The sequence below is a fragment of the Paroedura picta genome, chromosome 8, assembly GCF_049243985.1.
Source record: "Paroedura picta isolate Pp20150507F chromosome 8, Ppicta_v3.0, whole genome shotgun sequence".
NCBI classification, from domain to species: Eukaryota; Metazoa; Chordata; class Lepidosauria; order Squamata; family Gekkonidae; genus Paroedura; species Paroedura picta.
This window is the reverse complement of record NC_135376.1, coordinates 36,967,289-36,990,994: the sequence shown is the minus strand read 5'-3', so window position 1 is coordinate 36,990,994 and position 23,706 is coordinate 36,967,289. Positions and strand designations below refer to the sequence as shown.

Genomic DNA, 23,706 nt, shown 5'->3' with positions numbered 1-23,706 from the left:
GCTTAGAAATGTTCTAAATACATGAACATAACCATTTCCAAAAGAACCCCTAATTGCACTAAAATTCTATAGTTTTGAGAAGAATAATTAATTTCCTTAAAATGTTATGCTATGTCAGTTTCTGTGACCTAGTTGCTACTACATAACACATGCAAGCATCCCTGAGGTTCATGAGAAAACTCTGCAGATCATGCTAAACAATGAAAGAATTCAAATATTAAGGCTTATGCATGCAATATGAACTCAGCACGACTTAAAGCCCCCCTTACCCAATCAGGGTTAGAAGGGAAAAAGCTAGCTAAACAACTGCTCTACTATTTCTCTACTCCTCCTGGGATTCCCCTCCTCAAGATATTGATTAGGAACAGCAGCGTCTAATCTGGATAACCAGTTTAATTCCCCATTCCTCAGATAGGTGACTATGTGCTAATCACAGTACTCAGAGCTCTCTCAGCCCCACCTACCTCACAGGGTATCTATCTGTTGTGGGAAGAGGAAGGGAAGGCAGTTGAAAGAGAAAAGCAGATATAAAACCAAATATTTCTTCTGTCTTTATTTTTCTGTTTGATAACATGATTAAAGTCAGATTCCATTTTGTATTTTTTCTACAATGTGTGAAACAGCTATTCAATTCAAAACTAGGCCTGAAATATCATTATCCCCATCATGTTTCATCTCCACATTCAGAGAAAGAAACTCCCTTGTGAAAGATATATAGCTATAAGTCTCTCAAAGAGATTAAATCCATTCACCGAAGGCTGAATTTCATACCTTGGACACCGAATCTGCTGTGGAATTCCAGGCATCTAGCATAAAGTCACTATGAATTCTTTGGAGATGTCTGTCTATAAACTAAATGAAAAAATAATACAAACAGAGAAGATCTATTCTTTGAACAAAAAGTGGTGTCTGGGGATTTTGTGGCGCAGAGTGACAAGTTGACAAAGTTGACAAATTGTTCTATATGTTTCTTTTTCAGCTTTTCTCTGTGGATGGTCAACAGTCCAAAGCCCAGCCAGTTATTCCTCAGTCACCTTCACAGTGAAACATACTCTAGAATGAGGCCTGAAGGGTTTCTCTGACTCAGTATTTGCCAGGGAGACCCACCTTTGTCTCCATCTTTCAAATATTCTTCCCTTTCCCATTTTGGCTGGACACCGGTCATAGAGTGCTCAGAATCACATGGACAGAGAGGAGACTGAGTGCCCCATATCTTGTAAAATGGGCACAGGCTCACACATTAGAACAGAACAAGCAGTATTTATATGCGCTCCCTGCTGGCTCAGAGTCCATGTCCAGCAGCCAAAGCCTGCTATGGTCTTGTCCACCATCTCAGAAACCACATCTTTCTGACTAGAAAATGTGCATAGTTCTTGTTTTGAGGTTATCAATACTAGAGAGGTTTCTTAGCCCATATGAACACATATGCCATGATAAGAAAGTACAGTGTATTTTAAATAGATCATTTGTTTTGTGGGTTTTAAATTACTTCCTTACAGTTAGAAACTAGCCCAAAAGTAGCAGTGGCTGTAGCCCAACAGTCTCCCTGCTATGCTAGTTTTCTAGAAGTAGGGAAGTTCTGGGAGATTGGTGGTAGAACATTTGCAGAATCACAGAATCATAGAGTTGGAAGGGGCCATACAGGCCATCGAGTCCAACCCCCTGCTCAACGCAGGATCAGCCCAAAGCATCCAAGAAAAGTGGGTATCCAACCTTTGCTTGCAGACTGCCACAACTGAAGACCTGAAGATTTGGGGGTATAAAGCCATAAAGCCCACCTTCTAGAGCTGTCATTTTCTCCAGGGGAATTGGTCTCTATTGTCTGGAGACCAATTTTAATTCCTAGAGATACCTAGCTACCACCTGGGCAATGACAACCCTACCTGAGGAGGCCTTCCCAGTTGGGCCTGGCCCATCCGTTGAACTTTGCAGCTTAAAAGCCAAGCGACTGCAGTGCTAGTAAACCAGCTGCAATCGATTCCCTTGCATAACCGTAGGTCAAAAACCCTGACGTCGGTAAACCCAAGGGCAGGCCCAAGCTACGCCAGAGATGCACACTAGTGAACGCAGCATGCGGCGCAAGGCATCTGCACCTTTCCGCAGGCAGCTTAGGAAGCAACAAGGGGCTCTCTGGCCGGGCTCATAGCTCGCGGGCGACCAGAGAGGCTACCGCCAGAGGCACGTGGCGCGCCGGGTGTGTCTGGGCAGGTTGCACCTCTCCCGCGGAATGCCACGGCCTGTCCTCCCCAGCTGCGTGATGCCTGCTAATGCGCGGGGCTTATGGGCCTGGTAATTTGGGAGCGGTCCCCCGGCCCCTCCCCTCGGGGGGCTGTGTAGTCAGGAGGCCTAGCGGTTGAAAGCCCTCTCGGCCGCTGCTAAAGTGCGGAGGGCAAAAGGTCGGGCTCCGATGTGCCCTCGGCGTGTTCTCCAGCGCCGGCTTTTACGCGCGGAAGGCGAGAGGGGAGGAGAGAGAGAGTTTCATCACCGCTTCAATGAGCGGAGCGGGCTTATAAAAGCGCCCGGCGTCGGCCCCGGCCCTTGGCTGCCTTTCCCTCCTCGCGCATGGGAAGCGGTGGGGCGGGGGGCAAGGCAGGCACCTGGCCGGGGTACTCCGTGGAGCTGGGAGCTCGCCCTTTACGCGCGCTGAGAGCCCGCAGGAGCTGCTCGAGAGTTCCGCGCCCACCATGGGAGTTCAGGCCGAAAACGGCAAAGCCCCGAGCAGCAGCAGCAGCAGCAGCAGCAGCCGACGACTCGGTTTCAGCACCTGCCTCGAGAGTAACGCCTGCAAAATAAAGGTACGACCTCGCCACAGTTGGGGCAGTGTGGAGGGAAGGAGAAGGGCTCTCGCCAGCCGTTTCTGTTTAAATCAATTGCAGTGAATCAGAGCAATGGTTTAAGTCAAACTTGCTGACTTTGGGAGTGTTTTTAATTAAATTGGCAGTGAATTCCCGCTGATGTGACTCTGTGAACGAGCATACGAGTTTAGCAGATTTTCAGAGCAAATGTCGAGAGCAGTTCTAATCTAAACAGACCTACTCAGAAGTAAGTTCTTTATTCTTCTGTGGGCCTTAGTCCGAGGAAAGTGCCTTTAGGATTGCACCCTTAATCTTGTTGATCCCAATAGGACCGTTTGTGTTTATATCCAAGTTTAAGGACTTGTGAATTTATAACCTATAGGTTCCTGAGCTGCCTTCTATGCCGACTTGAGAGTAAGTACTAATGAGCTCAGTGAAACAAGTTTTGAAGTCAGCAAGCACAGAGTCTTGTCACAACACCGTATTTAAAGGTAGGGATTCTGATGTCAAATAAATTCTACGTGGTTGTGATAACCTGAATGTATAGTGTTGGTTGCTAAGGTATTATTCTCTTAAGCAAATCACATGACTTTGTTTACACACACCAGAGAACTTTCACCCTGCTTCAGTTTCAGGGCAACGCTATGTGTGTCTACTCAAATGCAAGTCCCATAATGTGTGGTACTTCTTCTGTGCATAAATGAGCACAGGATTGCACTGTCAGAATACATTTTGTGAATCAATGAGAATCTGCTTCGTTCTCTTCTCTTATCTGGATGGCAATTTATCTAACAGTGAGCTAAATACTATGCTCAATTATTGTTGCTTTGTTGGAATTGGTACAACATGACTTCAGCCATTTGAGGGTATGAGGTAGTGTTTTTGTACTATTGCTGTTAATCCTGCACTGGGACATTGAAAAATCTCACTCTCCCCCCATTCTGGTGGTGATGGCATGCTATAACTTCTTGAGGCTTGGGGGAGTGGAGGTGACAGCTTTGCCTCTTGGGCATGCATGTGTTCTGCATACTCAACTAAAGTAGCAGCCGCTGGTGCACACCCTTGCCAACAGAAGACTGCCAACCGTATCTGCAGAATAGATTCTGTGGTGATTGGTTTTTCCCCTGGGGTGGAATAAATGAAAGGCAGCTGTTCAGCAGCTGGGAGAACAAGCAGGCCATCTGAGCATCCTTTGTAGCCCTTTGATGGGCCACCAAAGAAGTTTAGAAAGATTAGAAGGAAGTGGAGGGAAAGAAAAGACTAACCAGTTTCCCTGCAGTGGTTTAGCCTGCTATCCAGAGCAGACATATTTGAGAGAGAATTCCATTGAAATCAGTGGGACATGATCCAAGTGGGAGTGCGCAGGCTTGCTGCCCTAGGGAGGAATGCTGGTTAAAAAGGTTATCTTGACCCTACAGGCCATGGTGACAACGTGGGCTGCGGAGAAAAGAACATGTAACCAGGCACTTTGTAAGAAATTGACCATGAGGGACACCATAACCAAAAGCAAGTTTCTTGTTTGTCTGAAACAAGAGACCACTAAGTCTCACAGATGCATAGAGAGGGCAAAACATTTATAAAATGAATGAGACACATATACCAGGGTGTCATTTAGCAGGCTGGAAATGTTTTGGCTGATGTTGGATCTGTAGGAAAGAAACTCTTGTGACTAGTTCTAAGAACCACTTTCCCTTTCCTTAATTCTCCCATGCCAAAATCCATCTCCCTGGCCCATTCTCTCCCTTGCATTCTCTAACTGTAGGCAGTTAACCTAGCTAGAGATTAACAGATGTACATAGCAAACTTTTTTGACCACCATCTGCTTTCTACAGCAAATGAAATGTTTGCTTTGCACGTGTGCGGATGCACACACCCTGCCCTGCATCCAAGACAAGAGGAGCTCAGTGTTCCACACAAGGGCTAACTGTCCACAGCTTTTAAACCTGCATTATAAAATTATCTGGAGCAAAGTTAATAGATATGTCTTTTATAATGGGTGGGAGCCTCTACAATAGATGGTGGCTTTGCCCACACTGAGTGAACAGATTAGTTATGTATATTAGATTATTATATAGGCAATGGTGACTCATATAAAGACTCTGAGGCCCTTGGTGTCAACTGTCTTCTCCCAAGTCCTCCTGTTCCAGTGGTTGTTCTTTAAAGGTTCTGTGTGGCAACTGGCCCCACCCCTTGAAGAATGCCTCCTAGCAACCAAGGCCAGATAGCAACAGACATCTCTGTCCTTAGGAAGTGAGGCGTTTTTGTCATCCAGGGAGAGGAGAGGGGCTTCTGATGCTGAAGCTCAGGGTCAGAACTGTGTGCTGTCCTCTCCCTAGTTATTTTTGCCCAACTGCTGTTCTCTAAAGACTCTGTGAGGGAAAGAGCCTCCTAGCAACCGTGGTCAGGTAGCACTACCAAGTAACCATGGTCAGGTAGCTCCCAATGTTTTGGTCCTAGGTATCGACTGTAGCTCCCGGTTCTTCACCATGTCTGGAGAGATGAAGGTTTGTCTCTTGCTTTATTTAAACTAATTCTGTTTTCTTCCTGGACAAGAAATCAAAGCCGGTAACAACATTTAAAACAAATGTCTCTAACATACACACACACACACACAATCCAGAATAAACACACTGTTGTCAAAGTCAGACAACCTTCAAGGCCTTTCCGTTAAGCTCACATCTCCCCCCCGCCCCTTCCATACTCTCATCAGAAACCTTAACTATATAACCTTAACAGACACTGTCAAGAAGGCCAAGAATATCAGCTGGGTGGTGGGTGGCTGTGATGGTTTCTTTTTTGGTTAATCTACAAAGTCATTTTCTTCTGCCTATTTGGTGAAACTCCCAGTAGGTAGAGACTGTTATCTTGAGAGGAGGGCTGGTTTTACTTGCCTTTGGAGACCAGGCTATTTCATATAGTGATTATGATGTTTAGAACTCTCTTTTGGTATGATCTTAGTTCTTGGGGAGATTGTACCCATTCAGGTGACTCTTCTGAAACCCATTGCCATGAAGTCAAAGGAAATGGCAGTTTCCTTATTCATTTACATATTTATATACTGCTTTTCTTCCTAGCAGGGGGACTTAACAACATTGTTCTCATCCCTTTATACCTGTAAATTAAATTAAGCTGAGTGAAAGTTGAATGTCCGAAAGTTACTACCCATTGAGTGAGTTTCCATGGGAAGGTGGGGATTCAAATGGGTCTCTGAGATCCTAGTCCGGTGTTCTAGCCCCTACTCCAAGGGGACTGATGTCTGGAGCGGCTATTCAGCAAGAGTCCTTCTGAGCAGGTGTTTTGTTTCTGCCTTACAAGAGTTGGCACATTTCCAAGAACTTACCTGTACATAATGTGTTCAAAACTAAACAAACAGCACAACTCTCATAAGCACCATTGGTAGCTGGGAAACATGGCTGTAGTACCAGGACAAGGCATTTCTTCATGAAATTGCACTCCACACTCTGGTCTGTCAGCTTGAGATAATGGGGCTTCTGTTTGTTTTATGATGCTGTGTTTACACAGCGCCTTTCTCAAAAGTTTCTCCAGAAACAATAAACAGAGTATTTTTGGATAAAGCAGAGGGCCACTGAGTGTTCTCTCCTACCTCCTGCTTCCGTTCCATCTGTTGGGGGGGGGGGCAGTGGTTTGTATTGCTGCTGAATCACCTCAACATGACTGAGGTGGCCCCAGTTGCTGGGGGAAGGGGGAGCCAGGTCCTCTTCTACCTTTGTGTTTAGGTATTTGGTCTTCAGTATGGATGTTATTCTAGTAACTGTATATGAGGGGCAACAAAGGAATCGTTTTGAGTGCCCCCTCTATGTAATTAATAATCGAGGACTTGAAAAGAGCCTCTGAAATAAGCTGCTAGAATCACCCAGTAAATCTCAGTTGCATTTCAGCATTGAATGGAAGAACATTTAAGGTCCAGGTGAGTCCATTTTGAATTGGACCTTTTGAATAAGCAGGCATTGTTGAAAGGGTTGGGGTGTTGCTACCTAGCCCAACTCTAGTTCATTAAGAATCCATAAAAGGAGCAGACTGCAAGCAGGACGGTGAATGTTTTGGGTTGAAAAATTGCAACTATAAATTGTTTATAATTTAGACTGCAATCCTAGGTACACTTGTTTCAAGTATAAGAGCTATTGGCCATGTGTTGGGTTATGCTTTACCCTGAATGTGGAACCTCTGCCCCCAGATGGTCCATCATTCCAAATTTGGCACTGCAAAGTCTGGTCCCTAAGAAAAAGAACTGAGTTTTTATACCAGTTGTGAAGGGGCAAAAAACTTTCAATCCCTTGCATATCTCTACAAGAAGAAAATAGCTAGTTTTTATATCCCACTTTTCTCTCCCGGAAGGAGTCCGAAAGCACCTTTTCTTCCTCTCCCCACAACAGACACCCTGTGAAGTAGGTGGGGCTAAGAGAGCTTTTAACAGAACTGCTTTGAGAACAGCCCTAAGAGAGCTGTGACTAGCCCAAGGTCAGCTAGCTGGCTGCATGTGGAGGAGTCGGGAATCAACCCCACTTCTCCTGATTAGAAGCCAGGATTCTTAACCAGTATACCATGCTGGCTCTCAAGGACCAAACACTTGCTTAAATAAACAAAAAGAGAGTCAACACTTTCCTCTTAGTGACTTCTGTACTGAGTATCAAATTATATGCTAGCTGCAGGGTTTTGTTATTTTTGAAAAGCTTCCGAGGGAGGTTGCTGTTCTGAGCCAGTACAGTATAGTAGGTCAGGTATTATTCTTGAACCATGCAGAGCTGGGTTCAAATTTCTGCTTTTTATTTATTTATTCAATTTATAGGCCACTCATCCCACAGTAGGATAAGGGAAACTAGCAACAGTGGTCAAAATAAATATTAATAAAATTATTAAAAACTAGTAAAACTTCATATTTCAAAAGATTAATCTAGTAGTCACAGTTAGATGGCTTGAGGAGGGGTAGACCAGGAGGCCAACCATGGAAGGTGCTTACAGTCAGACATAACCCCAGTGGAACAACCCAGTTTTACAGGCCCTGTGGAACTGCAATGAGTCCTGCGGGGCCCGATTTCATCCGGCAGAGTGTTCCATCAGGTTGGGTCTAGGGCTGAAAAGGCTGGTGAAATGCAGACTTGTTTTCAACCCGGGACTACCCGGAGGTTTGCTGTTTGAGAGGGTAAAACTCTAAGAGGCGTATTGGGAGAGGCAGTCTCCCAGATATGCTGGTCCCAGACCATTAAGGGCATTAACGATCAAGACCAAAACCTTGACCATGATCCAGTGCTTCACTGACCTTAAATCAATCTCTCTTGCTCATTCACTCAACCTATCTACTTGGTAGGGTGTTTTTTTAAAAGAATAAAAACCTTCTCTGAGTTCCTTTAAGGAAGAACAATGATGTAAATATAATGAAAGAATAAGTTAGATGAAATGCTTCTCTACACAGGCAAAGGGTATTCAAAATATGCCAAAGTTTTGAGAACAGAGGGAACAAAATGTCCGAAGCATGCAAAACAGGAAGCCATGAAAGGTAGAATGTATGCAGTGGCATCATTCTGTATCTGACATTACTATTTGCAGTGTTTCAGGCATTGGAATCTGGAGGAGGTAGGAAGGTCAAACTCGCAGCTCATTAAGAGTTCTGGTAGTACAAATGCAAAAAGCCCATGGAAAGAGGAGAGGGTGTAGAGAAGGCTTTCCCTTTAATTCACCATTAGTGCAGACCAGAAGACTTCTTTGTTCTGCTCTCCCCCTTATCTCAGACCAGCAAATGCAATAAAGGCTGCCCTGTGTCACAAATAGGAAGGCAGTTGTATCGCAGTAAGGTTCCTGCAAAGATAACCCCAGCAAGAGAGTTAAGTTACTTGTTAAGGTATGTGGCCTTCACCCCTGAGCAAGTGTAACTCACCAATCAGACCTTGGAGCAAAGTCTTTTGTAGCCCCTGTTTTTTTCACCATCCAGACCACAAGCATTAGTAAACCCATTTTAAAGAAAGCAGGTTTGCACAGTCTTTTTCAGTGATGTTTTTGCCATATGATCCTGTTTTTGTTCCCATATTTGCTTGGTGAAGTACCTTACGAGATGGTAGTACACAGGCTTTCTTTGCAATGACCTGTAGAATCATGGAGAAATCTACTTATGTACAGTTGGTTTACAGAGTACTGTCTCCGCTAATCACAGGCAAAAAGAAGAGTTGGTCTTTATACCTTGCTATTTACGACCTGAAGGAGTTTCAAAGCGGCTTGCAATCACCTTCCCTTTCCCTCCCCAAAACAGATGCCATGTGAAGTAGGTGAGGCCGAGAAATCTGTGACAGTACTGAAAGAGCTGTGACTAGCCCATGCTCACCCAGCTGGCTACATGTGGAGGAGTGGGAAATCAAACCCGGAAGGCCACATTAGAAGCCGCCTCTATTAACCACTAAACCAAGCTGGGAAGGCAGAAGAAATTCTGTAAACCACTTCTCTTTTTCTCAGTCTTTTACTAAAGCACAACTTCAAGCTATATAAACCCTGATTCTGACTGTGGCATTTTAGACAAAGGGATGGAGGATGGATTCACCATGTTGGAATATGCAAGATCTGCAGTGGGCAAGTTTGAGCAGAATATAAAGAGTGTCCTGCAGGGGGCATCAGAGGAGATGTGTATTCAGCATAGTTAGCAGAGGAACTTCCTGATGATTTTCAAATATCTCCTCCAGTGTCCTGAGTGGCTTAACAGGTTTCCTGCTCTTCTGAGCATTCTTCCTCTTAGTTTGCCTCTCAAGTCAGCAGTTGTACAGAAATTGTTGGCAGTTTGAACATGCAGAGAATGGAGCACCAGGCTGCTTAAAATAATAAAATAGGGTTTTATTCAGCATAGTAACGACTATGTACAGAAAGAGGAGAGACCTAACTAGCTAGCTGTTGACTGCAGCCATTCTGTCTATTCAAACTCTGCCAACACTGTTAGCTGTGACAGATAAAAAGAACATCCACATTCAGAGGCAGCACATACCTCTGAGGAGCAAATCCTGGGAACAAATTGCTGGGGATAGCCATAGCCTTTATGCTCTGATTGTGAAGTTGTGAATCTGCTCAGCTGCTGTTGGAAACAGAATTCTAGGCCATGTGGACCTTGGCCTGATCCAGCCAGGCAGTTCTTTAATTTTTAAGAGGTAGCCCCTGATGCTGCAGTTCTGTTGATATTTAGATAAGGAAAGCTCAGATAAAGGTCATGACATTGCAGGTTATATAATTCTGGGTAGAAAGAGAGGGGAGGAGGGTTGAGGTAGCCTAAGTTGGGAGTGAACGGCTGTGAGAAAATAGAAAATGAAGGTTGTACGTCTCCACCTGTGTGACGGCCACTTAGCAGAAAGAGCTGGAACCATCAATAAGAGGGATCCAAAGATTATAAAATCAGGCATGCTGGAGCACTTGAAAATATTGAGATCTCTGATGTGGTCTGAAAAGAGAAATATCTGGAGGGTGGCAGGGCTGCTGTGCAAAATGATTTGGCAAAGTAACGTGAGGAAATGGGAGCTCTTGGATTCTAGTGGGAGGAGCTTTCAGTAGCCTGGAGCAGGGGGTAGTCAACCTGTGGTCCACAGGTTGACTATCCCTGGCCTGGAGGATTTGCTTTGGAAGAGATGGTGGAGGAAAATGCTACAGATTTAGCTCTGAAAGGAAGGATGGATGGGTAAGAGAACAATGTTTTATGGGCCACAAAAGTCCATGTTGGTTTTATAGCAGCCAATTAATGTGCCTTCTCCTCTGAATGTGGATATGTAAATGACTGTCTATTATCTGAAATCTTGAAGACAAAGAGGATTCACTGGCTAAGAGCCATTCTGAGGCCAGAGCTAGCCGCTGTAAAGGACCAATGAGAAAGGGAAGTATGGGAAGGGTGTTTCTAGCTTAAGGAGTACAAGCAGTCATTGGAGTGCCAAAACTGAATCACCTCCAGACCAAGCAGTCAAAGTTTTGTGAATGAGAAAGTGTGGTTTCTTGATGTGCCACAAATGACTCACCTGGGGATGAGGAACAAGTGGGTTCTTAAAAAGTTTTGAAGGCAATTGATTTTTGAAGATTTATTTGCAAGGATGGCCAGTTCTGATCTTTCCTTCACAATGTATAGTCGTTATGTGACTAAAGCAAGTCCCTCTGGATTCAGAACAATCTGTGGTAAGGAAGGATGATTTCCAAAGGGATGCATGCTTGCTTACTCTAGCAGTCCTTTTTACTCTATCCTTTCTCCAAGAGCTTAGGTGGCATATGTGGGTTATATATTCACGACAGCCCACTAAGTTGGGTGAGGTGAGTAAGAGTGACTGGCCCATTATTACCAGTGAATTTCATGGTGAATGGGGATTTGAACCCAGGTCTGCCTGGGCCCACTCTTTAATCAGTGGGGGCTTTCAGCTTGCCCATAGGGAAGCAGCGTCTGATGGAGTTATTCAGACTGTGCACACTTTGGTGAGGCTTGGGAATCCAGTTTCTTCAGGTTCTGAAAATGCCTGCTTTTGCTTAAAACAATTTTTGACACTTCAAAGGATGTTGTAGGGCGGTGTTGCTGGCTGCTTTTCTGCATGGCTGCTGCTGAAATGTTGGTGGGAAAACAGGGTGTAGTAACTTGTGATTGAATCAGGATGTAGCTTACATTTATCTTGGCAGCACTGAGAATAGGGGTAGACCAGAGGAAAAGAGGTCCTTGCAAATTTTGAGAATTTCTTTGCTGAGCAACTGGGGGTAGAGAATGAGCACGAGAAGAGAAAGGTCAGGGGCATAGGATATTACTTTGATATCTGCTTCCTTGGAGTATATGGTTGATATTGAACTTCTGAAACCTTTTAATGTGCACGTGTATCACAAGGTATCCTTTTATAGATTATTGTTTTGGGTGTTGCATTTCTCCAAGGACATGCCAAGTTGATAATCAACAGGCAGAAAGTCCCATGAGGAGCATTAGTGCCAGCTAGCTCAGCCAGGCCATTTGGGGGAATCAGAGAGTAGGCCGGCCCATTTTCTAGAGGGAGGGGTGGCTGGGTGACTGAGTTTCCACAAGGAGTGGTCACTGTAAATAAGATTAGCATGAGGGAGGGGAGTGTTGCTGGCTCTCAGATCAAGGGCCTGGCCTCAGGTGATGGTGGGAGCAGAGAGGTTGCCTAAGGGTGTAGGTCAAGAAAAGCGAAAGGGATCCGAAACCCCAGAGGAAGGCGATATGGCACTGGTGCTTATCTGCAAAGTGAGAGAGACCGCACAAAGAAAGAACAAAGATCAAGCCCTAGCGTAAAAACACACAGGCACGCACACACTGGGAAGCAAACAAATTAAAATAGCGGCAACAGGATTCAGGAAGTGAGGTGCTCTGCAGGTGCTTTCTCTGAACTTTCTCTTGCCAGTGAAATGGATGCAGAGAGACCGGGGTTTGCTGGATAACTGAGGCCGTAATTGGCCACTGCAGAGGTGAGGGGAAAGCCCCAATCCACAAGATGCTTGATACTTTGGCCACAGAAATGATCTCTCTAATAATGACCTAATGACTAATAATGACCTTCACTGTGCAGCTATAAATTTATAGTACAGCTTTGTAGCAGTTAAGAAATTTAAAAGTTGCTCATAGCAGTGCCGGGGGGGGGGGGCGGAATCCAAAGAAATATAGCAATAAAACCTGGCTACCTGCCCGAAAAAACACTGGACTAAAGAAAGGGGCTCTTAAAAGCATCTTGCAACCATTTTCAGATAAGACACTCAAGGCCTTGACTGATGGACTTTCTAATGAATTCTATCCAGACACAGGAAAAGTGCTTCTTAGTTCCATAAGTCCATCCCCTGGGAGACTCCTAGATAAGGCAGTAATGTGATGTGTTTTTTACACACACACACACACACCAAGAAGTAAATAAGATGCCCTGCAACGGTTTACACAGTCCATGTTTTGACATGGATTCCTATCTTGCCATGTGCTACCTCTGAAAATGCCAGCAAGTTACTGGCAAAATGTCACTGAAAAAAACTACCAGACCACAGCCACAGAGCCCGAAAACCCTCAACAGCCAAATGTAACAGGCATAGCAAGAGCTTCATATGCATATGGACTTAAAATAATGAAGCCTGGAAGATTTTTAAAAATGTACAAGCTAGCAGAAGAGTTTAGGTTACTGGAATATTGCCAATCAGGACTGCTCAGGCCCCTCCAAGCCCTCCCTAGTCTGGCACAGTGACTTGGAAGCTGTTGAGAGGAAGAGGACTATGACTAAGGATACCAGTCCCCAGATAGGACCAGGGGATGTATTAGGATTTTAGCTCATCTCCAGGCCACAGAGATCAGTTCCCCTGGAGAGAATTGCTGCTTTGGAGGGTGGACTCCAGGTTGCATCTGGTGGTTGGCAACTCTACTTACTAGATTTGTTCTCCACTAGAGACCTTTGTATTAAAAAAATTGTTCATGTTACATGATGCTTAAAAACATTATTGTGGGGAAAATGATAATTCAGGTATTTTGTTTCAAACATCTTAAAGGCTCCTGGTCGGAGAGATCTTTGTTATCCTGAGCTGCCTCCATCTACCCCACAGCATGTCAATAATTCTCTTTCTTCGACTTAATAATTTTGGGGTTACTGATTGAATGTCTGACTTGGCCCTTCTCCCTGTGAGGTCCCAAAGCGATGTACTTTGTTCTCTTAATAACCCCTGTGAAGTAGGTTAGCCCAAGTGTGTATGATTGGCCCAAGCAGCTTCCATGGCAAACAGGGGATCCAAACCTGCATCTCCCAGACGCTGATCTGACACTAATAGCTACCATGCTAATGTGCCAGATAGTACAGTGCAAAAAATCTACATAGAAGTTCAATTTTTTAAAAATGAATTTAGATATGACCCACCCAAATGCATGTCGTCTTTATGGCTGGTTTTCCACTGTGGTTGTGGTGTTTTTGGTCGTCTTTGGGGTGAGGTTGGTTCAGGAAGTGCTGTGGCATGTTGCAATAGCCTGTGGAATTTGAATTCTCTTGTCACTGGTGACAGGTAATTAATTTGACATTTGAATACAAAGGCCCCAGCTTGTGCTAATTTGTCATTATCATGAAGAAAGTGGAGTGCCAGAGGTGATAAGCTGTAGAATTCTGCAGAACTACTGATGCTAATAGAAGCGGAGAATTCCACAGAACCCAGTTGAAGAACTTTGCTGTATAGAGTTAACTACGAACACAACACCAAGTTGCCAAGAGAGGCTCTTCTTCCTTACTCCAGCTTCTTTTTGTTCCCTGCTGGCAGCATTAAATAGTTCATGATTGGGCTTAACTGTACTTGTACCCAGACATGAAGCCCTAGCTCTTTACTAGTTCCCCAGTTTTGGCAGTGGGTAGATTTGACTTTCTCAAGCTGGCACTGTTCCTTCAGAGATGAAGGAAACACTATGATTGGCTTTGTGCCCTGCCTCTAGATCATTGTCTTGATATCAAGGTAAAAAGACCATCTGTTTCCATTGGGAATCAGACACACCGTATCTCTGACCCACATCTTTTGTGATAATAAATTTGGTGGCTGCTGTATGCTTGAGTTTGGCCTCAGTGGCTGACATTCTAGCCGTTGCACCTTCTGTCTCTTGCTAAGCTTGGGAACAATACTCCTAAAGAGTTACAACACAGGCTGCATTTCATAGCGGATGTTTGAGTGTTGTCTTAGTAATTGTTTAAGGGTAAACGAAGTTGTTGACTGACTGTGTTCTTATGTAAGCGGTGAGAAAAAGGAGGGGAGACTTGATGAAAGAGTTCAGGCAACGTCAGATACTAACTGTAAATATACATGGCATCTAGTCAGCATGCTGAAACCAAGCTGTGCTCTAGGATTTGTATGTCGTTCTTATAATATCGTATGGCATAGAAGTGGCTAAATTATGGCCTCAGGTTGTATCTAGTCTGGCTTTCGGTTTGTTGGGGAGCATCAGCCCATCAAGCTAAACTACTAGCACCCTATCTGGCCCCGGAACACCTTGCCCCAGTGGTCCATGCAACGGCCACCTCTAGACTGGATTACTGCAACTCACTGTATGCAAGCCTTCCCTTACCTCTGCTTTGGAAGCTATGATTGGTACAAAATGCAGCTGCTCATGTCCTCACCTAACCCCCATGGAGGGCCCACATTACCCTGATCCTCCAGCAGCTGCATTGGCTACCAATCAAATACCAGGTCAGATTTAAGTTGCTGGTACTCACCTTCAAGGCTATGCACAAGCCTGCATACCTCAAGGACTGTCTGTTTGCATATATTCCCTGAAGAGTGACACGCTCAATCCATTCTAACAACCTGGTGATCCCTGGCTCTAAAGAAGTCTGCCTGGCCTCAACCAGAAACAGAGCCTTTTCAGGCACGGCCCCAATCTGGTGGAATGAGCTCCCCAATGAAGTCAAGGCCCTATTGGAATTCACAGTTCCATGGGGCCTGCAGGACAGAGCTCTTTTGCCCATGACGGGGATCTCCCCACAACCTGTCCCCTTTCCAGCTAGACATCCAGCTTGTCCTTGATTGTTGCTGTTATCCCTTTCAACTGTTCACAATTACCAATATGTTATGCTGTTAACTGTTTATATCCTTTCTTGTTCACACTGTTCCAGATGTTCTATATACCTTTCTCATTCCGCACTGGTTTTGGGTACACAGTGAGGGGTGATATATAAGTGACATGAATAAATAAATAAATAAATCATACTTCAGCATCTGATAGTCAAATGATGCTCCCTGAAAATTGTTGAAGAAGAGAATTCTCAAGAAGAGAATGGAAGACAAGACCAACTTGGACCCCTCAGAAGTGGGTAGTGACCCAAGCCTGGTAATTCTCAAGCCAAGTGGTCTGCCCATTCCTGTTAAACCAGCCTGAACACTACAGATATCTGTTTCTCATGGTAAGGGCAAGACAGTACTCCAGGAGGGAACAGAGATACAATTGCATGAAGAGGTCCCAGGTTTGATCACTGGCCTAATGGAAGGTCTTTGACAGTTGCAGAAGTCCAGAGGTTCAATCCCTGGCATCTGAACTGTAAATTGGAAAATCTTTAATACAATGCTACCAAAGTGGTTAATAAATGATGAACACTTTCCATTGCATCATATACAGTTTGGGAACAGCATACCCTAAGGACCACTGTCTACTTCCATATGAACTTTCCTGACACTATGCTATAGTTACCTCCTGACGTGCTGCTTCAGGTGGCCTCCCTTCTGAGGTTAGACTGGTAGCAGCCCAAAGAAAGGGCCTTTTGATCTTCACATCAAAATTATGGAACTCCTTCTCCAGAATATTGATCTGCCCTCTTCTATTATTGTCTTCCACCAGTGGATAAAGATCGTAAAAATTTGTCTGGTGTTGTCTAAATGACCCCACCCAGCCCTATGTTTCAATTGCTATTTATAACATGTTAATTTTGGCAAGCCTCTAATAGACCAGGTATGAGTGGTGGCAGCAGGGTCCATCTCTTTCTGCTTTTTCCTTCACTAGCAAGAGAGTCCCCCCCCCCGTGGGACCCAGGTCAGCTGCCCCTGGTGCCCATTGACTAAGACAGTTGTCTACGTGACATTGAAGTCTTTGTGTTTTCCTGATGACATCTTGTTGGCACAAGTAGCACCTGAGTGCAAAGAGAAAGATGCCTGTGTAATCTACCTAATATTAAAAGTAAGGCTTGGCTTGGAAGACAGGGGAGCAGCTTGTGTAAGCAGCCTGCAGCCACGATCATTCATCTGTTCTTAAAGGTAAACATCAGAGTGATTGAAAAAGTGATTGACGAAAGCCTAGACGCATGTGCCTGGTGATAGGTGCATGTGGATGCATGCCTCGGTTTTGCGTCTTTCGTAGCATGCCTGAATATTGTTAAAGTTTGCCTCAAGTTGAGAAACATGATCTGGCTTGGGTGGTCTGACTCCCTGCTGTATGAGAGCCACTTAACTTACAATGAAGAAGGTTGAAATAGCTGTGCACATGTTGGTTTTATAGCAAGCCTTTCTTTGAGAGTTCTTGTCAGCTCTAGGTCAGCTCATATAATGTTGCTGCCTCTTTGTTTGCTTGGTGCAAGTCATCCACTTGCTGAGATGTTCAGCTTCCAGTCACTTGGAATGCCGTTTTTGGTTTTCCTCTAGTGTGCTTCCTGATGTTGTCTTTTTCCTACAGACTGTGCAGTATTATCCCTGAGGCTGTGCTTTCTGATTCTTGCTGCACAGGCTTGTGTATGACAGAGACGGCAGGCTTCTGCTTTCCTGAAAATATACATGACATGGGTATTTGCCTGTTACTTGCATACAAATTCACACACACAAACGTGAGCAGGCTGACCTCTCCTCTCCTTTTCCTCATGCTTTGCTGCTCTCAGCATTCAATGCCTGCAGCATTTTCAGTCCTTACCAGGCGATGTTTAAAAGTTTTTCTTCTCTATCAGGTTAATTTGCAATGTCCTATATCTCTGCCTACCTGTGGAGTGGAATCCATCAAGCAGACAGAGAACCTTGCCTTGTATGTGAGTGGCTTGTTTTTGCTGACTTCATGATTGTTGTGTGTAAGTGGGGGGTGGACAGTTAAAACAGGTTCAAGGAAAAGTGGGAGCCAGTTAAATATAGATCAAAAAGCCTGCTGTGTCTCAGGATGTGGAGTGCTTCCTTTCCTTAGCCTAGTCAATATGCAGCTTCTTGAAGGCTATTGGCCTTGTTTCTCTGGTCCATGTGTCTTTTTCACAACAAGAATATATCCAACCCTTAAGAGTATTCATTCCTTGCACTTTCTTATGCATTGCAGGACTTTGGGCAGCTTACGTAATATGTAAGATTTTATACTAGAAGAAGGGACAACCACAATGAAATGGAATTCTGTGAACATGACCAAAACAGCTGTGGCCCAATGGCGGTGATTCTGACAACAGCTTGCAGTTGTTAAGCATATTCATGTTGGTGGTTATTAGCCGGCGTCTGGCGCCAGATTGTCTTCCCCCTTGCATCTGCTACCACAGGGCAACTGGCTGTTGTGGTGCTTGTGTGCTTCTTTTGAAGGGAAGAGGAAAGGGTTTCCCGGCAACTATTGATTCTCTGCCCTGTGACTAAGGCCAAGCTGATCTTCCCCTTGCTGATATTCATTATGGGATGGGAGAGCTGCACCCTTATATGAAAAGCCATGCTGAATAAGACCAGTAGTACATCTAATTCAGGGGTGGCCAAACTGTGGCTCTCTAGATGTCCATGGACTACAATTCCCATGAGCTCCTGCCATCTGACAGCGAGCTCAATATCCTGTTTTGCTCGAAGGCCATCCAGATGCTTTTGGGAAGTTTGAAGGCAGTTCTTCAGAATTGCTTCCCAGTGGCCGATGCTCAATAATGCACAGAACCTGGAGGTTCCACTGAGATATCATAATCAGTAATTGCTGACAGACTATATATTTTGTTAATAGGCTTGTTCCCCTTTAAGGCAATCAAAGCTTGTGGCCATTTGCACAAATACTGGGAGAGTGAGATGCTTAACTTTGTTATATGCCTTCTCTTGTTTGTCCTGAATCCTTCACTCATAAATTTGATTGGGGGACTCCAAAGGAGATGTATGGCATTTCACGGTTTTATGATAGTGGGAGGAAAAAACCCTCTTTATCCACTACACACTGTGCATAGTTTTATAAATGTCCATTATACTCCCCAGTCATGTGTTCCCATCATCCCTCCATAATGCAGTTATGGAAATCACCTTTGTAATCCACAGGTAACTTAGCTAAAGGGATAGCTGGAATGGTGTCTCTGAGACATCTACAATATCTATCAGTATTAGTCAGATCTGTGGTAGTAGTATGGCTTTGAAACACCTACAAACCAGGGGGGTGGTTAGGGCATCTGACTAACACCCAGGGAATAGAAGTCTCCACTCTGGGTGACCTTGGGCCATTTACTCTCTCTACCTACTTTACCTTGCAGAATTGTTATGAAGCTAAAATGGGGAGAACATGTGCTGTACAGGACTGAAAAATCCGGGGAGGGAACATTATAGATTTGGGGGTCTAAATTGTACATTATGATCATACATTGCTACATTATGCTGAGCCAACACAAACAGGCTGGTGATCTCTGGCCCTCGAGAGGGACATTTGGCCTCAATCAGGGCCAGGACTCTTTCAATCCTTGCCCCTACCTGCAGGCCCTTCAGGAGCTCTTCTGACAGACATTTGGTTGGAGCCAATCTAGTAACATCTCCATAGGTGATGAGCCAATCTAGTAACATCTCTTGCGATAAACTCTTCTGAAACAAAAATATGGATCGGCACTTATAAAAGGTTTGGAAGTTTCTCTGAATGCCATCATTCCTTGTGTTGTCTGGGAATCTCCTCTAAACATCTATAAAGGGATTTATGAAACCCTTGTATTTCAATTGCAGTAAAAGCTGAGCCATTGCTCTTCAGTGGGTAAAGTTAAAAATGTGGCCCTCAGCATGAATCCCACACTTTCAGAAATCTACAAATATGCACCAAAGGATTCTGATGGGGGAAAAGGCTTTGTTGTCAGATGATCAAGTTAATCACCATTTTGGTCTCACAAAATCTCACAGCATGGCAAGTTTTGTTGATCTTTGAAAGTGCTACTGGACTCAAAACTTGTACTATTACAGACGAACATGGCCACTCACCTGAAACTATCTTGCTAATTGTGCTGGACCTCAAAATTGCGAGCTTGAGGGTACTGCAGTGATGGGGCTTCCTGTAGCTTCATTTGATCATGTGCCTAATTCTGTATGATTTTGCTGACAGGTATTTGTGTTCTGCCATGGCCTGCTACAGCTGTCTCAGCTCCTCTACAGTTCATACTTCAAGAGCTGCCTGACGACCATTGAGAGACGCTTTGGCCTTTCCAGTTTCTCTTCTGGCTTCCTCTCCAGTTTGCACGAGGTAACTACATTGAGAAAGAGGCTGGGGGTACTTCTCTTCTGAGGTCATTGTGTGCTGCCTTGAACCTACCAGGTATATCCATTTTTAAGCATTGATGGTTGATAAGATACTGCAGGTGGTAGATGAACCCCCCCCCCTCGATGGAGTGAGCTAGAGGGAAAAGAAACATGCTAGCTTTGTGGTGTGGAAGAAAATGCATGGTATGGTGTCTTGCTGCCAGTCACCGACTGGGGAACTGTTTGTGTACAATAGAACAATGTCCTAGTGAGTCAGGATAGCCTTGGCAGCGTAGTCTCTAGAGAGTAACTGTTACCCAGACTAGGTTTATGTAAGTGTGTGGCTCTTGCCAGAACAGCAATCTCACATTTAGCTCACCTTACCCCATCACATCTAATAGAGCTTACTCCATGTCTCGATGCTTTGTGTTTCTCTGCCCTGTGGCATTGGCAGCTACAGCCATTGAAAAACAGACCATTGTGACCATGCAACTGAGCATTGTTTGGGAGCAAGTGAGCATTTAATGGAACATGGAGCTGGGTACTGCATAGCTGGGAAATTGCCATCAAAAGAAGAACATTCATCTCTTTCTGTTTCTTAAGTTGCTTTCCTGTTATTCCGGGTGTTAGGACAGGCTCATAATTTTCTCTGCAGATGTTTTTCTACCACATTGTGCTGGTGGCTCCCTGTGGGCTCAGAATTAGTGCAGTATTATATTGGTGCTTGAGCTACAAGAGACTGCTAGTGGGGTCTAGATATTTGTGTGTGTGTGTGTGTGTGAAGGAGAGATTCACAAATAACAATTCACAAATAACACCTGTCCCTATCAAGTCCTAAGAAAGCCTCCCAGGGGTCTGATAGCCTCTGGCTTTTCTAACTGTTCCTCTGAGAAAGATGGATTTTATGGCTATGCGCTTTCTGCCGGGCCTTCAGAAGTGTTGCTGCATATGATGCATAATGCTATGTTACACATTAGTGCTTTATTACAAGAAAGTGCAACCCCCCAGTTTGTCATACAGGAGTGAGTCAGACCATTACAGCATCTCCTGCCTGATCCAAGACTTAAGGCTGGAGCTTTACATAGCCCGATAGGCTTTCTTATAGAAGCGCCTTCAGTCGTACCCCCATAATTAAGCTTCTGTCAGTGTTTCCCATGAGAAATCCTTCTCCCTCGGGAATGTAGTCATCTCTCTGGGTGGGAACCAGCTAACAGCAACGGTTTTGTTGCTAGATTCTCAGTGTGCTTTGATTCTCTGAGCTCCATGTAGAATGCAGAAGACCCTCCAACTCCAGTTATTTCCCTTCCTCAAATATTCTGTTTCCTAAGGCAGAGTAATTGCATTTCTTTTTTCCTGAAAGGGTTCAGGGCTCTCTGCTTCATCTTCCTTTATCAAGTATCTTTGTGACTTAAGACTATTCCGGGGGACTCAAACACCCTGGGCAATTTTCTTGATTTGGAGCAGGGGTGAGCATCTCCACCTACTGCACCCTGCCACTCTGCGTCACTTCTTCACTTCTTTTGTTCGATCTCAGCTCATGGTCCTCCCTTTGGAACTGACCTAAGGAGAGGAATAACTTTGGATGCTTGTAGAGCCCCCCCCCCCCCCAGACATAAACTGGTCTGGAGCCAGGATTCTGTCCATCTACTGCCATTGCTGCTAGTGAAATAAGGCAGGTAAGCCTAACCGCTTATCTGTGGGAGACACCTTGATTGTAGAGTCTCCCCACCACCTGTGGGACTGCAGCCTGGCTTGCCTTGCTTGAACAGCATTGGGTTTAAGCCCTAATGACTCGGAATCAACAGCAGTTTTGATTTTTGTTGTTACTTGGCAAAGCATAAGAATCTGGCAAGAGGTATCATCCAGTTCTAGGAGTCTGGGAGGAGAAAGCGTGGAGGAGAAGCATTGAACTGGCAAGGTCCCTGCTGCACGTACACAGCCTGTACTTTCAGCATGACTTTGGCACATGCACCACATGTTGGCACAAATGTAAAGAGTATAGGGCTGAAGTAAACATGTGTCTCAGGTCCTTGCACAAACAAAAGGGACCAGAACCAGCAGTTAGATATCAGGAGTGAGCACTGTTGTTTCATGTAGCTCTACAGGGAAAAGGATTTGCCGTCACATTAACAAGGAACATGTTACCATTGATTGCTTTTTATATCAGTGTTGTGGTTTTATAGCATGAGCAGCTTGTTGTCAGCATAAGCAATGGTCACCATGCTTGGGAAAGTTTTGAAAATAGCTACTAATAAGTCAGCAGGCACATATACCTTCCATCAGGATATAGCTTTTGCACCAGCTTGGTGTAGTCGTTAGGAGTTCTAATCCGGCGAGCCAGGTTTGATTCCCCACTCCCCCACATGCAGCCAGCTGGGTGACCTTGGGCTCACCACAGCACTGATAAAGCTGTTCTGACCAAGTAGTAATATCAGGGCTCTCTCAGCCTCACCCACCCCACAGGGTGTCTGTGGGGACAGGAAAGGGAATATAAGCCACTTTGAGACTCCTTCAGGTAGAGAAAAGCGGCATATAAGAACCAACTCTTCTTCTTCATCATCATCATCTAGCATAGCACTGGTTCTATACTTGGTGTATAGTATTGATTTTGGATCTTGGGGGAAATATACATGCGTCAGAATTGCTGTTAGAAATACCTTCTCATGCCCTGAAATGCTCCAGTGAAAATCTGAAACATACCCCTCTATTCACATTCACAGCAGGGAACACAGGAACTTCCCAAGTACTTTCAATAAAAAAAAGATGTTTGCTTGCACTTGGGCAATTTCTTGCCCTGTGTGTTTTGTGATGACCTTTTCTGTGCATTTTGCTGTGCTAATAGCCATTCCAGCCCGCAAGCAGCTATCCTTGCCATCCATTCAGAGTCCTTTGTTTGTTCTTACTTTTATATGGGTCCGCATGCCAAAATATTATAGCATTTTCTCATTTATGCATTTAAGTAATTCCAAAAGCCACAAAACCAGGCAGGAGAGCCTAATTTGCGTACGTAAGAAAGGAAACTTGGGCACAATTAGTGCTGCTCAAAATGTTAAGTTTGCCTCAAAATTTGGATCCAGCAAGTTTAATTGTACCTTTTATGAAACCCACAATTTATGCTTAATCATGGCATCCCACACAATATGAGGATGTTTTGAGACAACAAAGAAGGAAATGATCTCATCCACCAAAACCAAAAAACAAACATTCTAGATACATCCAATTGTAAAAATTATAAAATTTGGCCTTTCAACCAACAGCAGGAGAAATGTGATTCAAATTGCATTTCTGTACTCTTGCACTATGCTGGACATTCAAGAAAGTGATGCTTCAGTAGCTTTGTGAATGTCTTGACATGTAGAGGCACAGCCTTATAGTTTAAATCAGCATCCTGAATAGGATCACCCAAAATATATTTGGCCGAAAAGAATGCTGAATTATTTGCAATCAGTAGTTCTTTTGTGACATTATTTGCTGGCGGAGGTGGCTTCTGAAAGCAACCCTAACTATTCCAGACTTGATAGCAAAGTAGTCAGCCAGGCCAAACGTAAGATTTAATTTCTCCGTATTGGCCATTTAAGAAATTATTATGAACAATAAGCACTTTATAAAATTTAGCCTGTCAATGAGTAATAGAGATTAAATTTTGTTTATGCAGTTAAGCAAATCCCACTTTGAATCTATGTCAGTAGTGCTCAACCTTCCTAATGCCCTTTAATTCAGTTCCTCATGTTGTGGTGACCCCCAACCATAAAATAATGCAAGTATTGTTTCACAGAAATTAAACTGAAACTGACCAATGGCATGAAGATCCATTGTTCATGATTGTATATAAATTGGTTCTGAGAAAAGGGAAAATTTACAATGTTTCTGTATTGGATCTCAAGCCTGCATCTCATGCGTGGTTGCAGGAGTGCCTATCTGCTCCAAAGGGCCTGATTGCATGCAACTGGAAATAAATGTTTGTTAGCAATTTACTTAGTATGTTTATTTCTTGCTCTTCTTCTAGAGATCTTGCATGCCTCTTCCCTCCTATCATTTAACCTCACAG

At 44.3% G+C, this 23,706-nt stretch overlaps 1 protein-coding gene and 1 long non-coding RNA gene across 5 annotated transcripts in view; one reads left to right on the top strand and one right to left on the bottom strand.

The window, feature by feature from the left end:
• Nucleotides 1-2,372: 2,372 nt before the first annotated feature.
• SLCO2A1 (solute carrier organic anion transporter family member 2A1) overlaps nt 2,373-23,706 on the top strand; it is a 54,602-nt gene continuing 33,268 nt past the window's right edge. The window contains exons 1-2 of one of the 2 annotated variants that reach the window (XM_077349097.1): nt 2,373-2,795; nt 19,525-19,662. In XM_077349097.1, coding sequence (XP_077205212.1) covers nt 2,685-2,795; nt 19,525-19,662 — 249 coding nt within the window. In that variant the 5' untranslated portion in view covers nt 2,373-2,684. Of the gene's footprint in view, nt 2,796-5,025; nt 5,300-19,524; nt 19,663-23,706 lie in introns of those variants that run through there. The other variant, XM_077349098.1, reaches the window with a different exon arrangement.
• LOC143843286 (uncharacterized) lies at nt 16,743-20,106 on the bottom strand. 3 transcript variants are annotated; one of them, XR_013233518.1, is made up of 3 exons: nt 20,038-20,106; nt 18,912-19,019; nt 16,743-17,006 (listed from the first exon to the last, which is right to left on the bottom strand). It is a non-coding gene; the product is annotated as an uncharacterized LOC143843286 (long non-coding RNA). The 3 variants fall into 3 exon arrangements; XR_013233517.1 differs by having other exon boundaries at nt 20,043-20,087; XR_013233516.1 differs by lacking the exon at nt 20,038-20,106 and adding an exon at nt 19,404-19,536.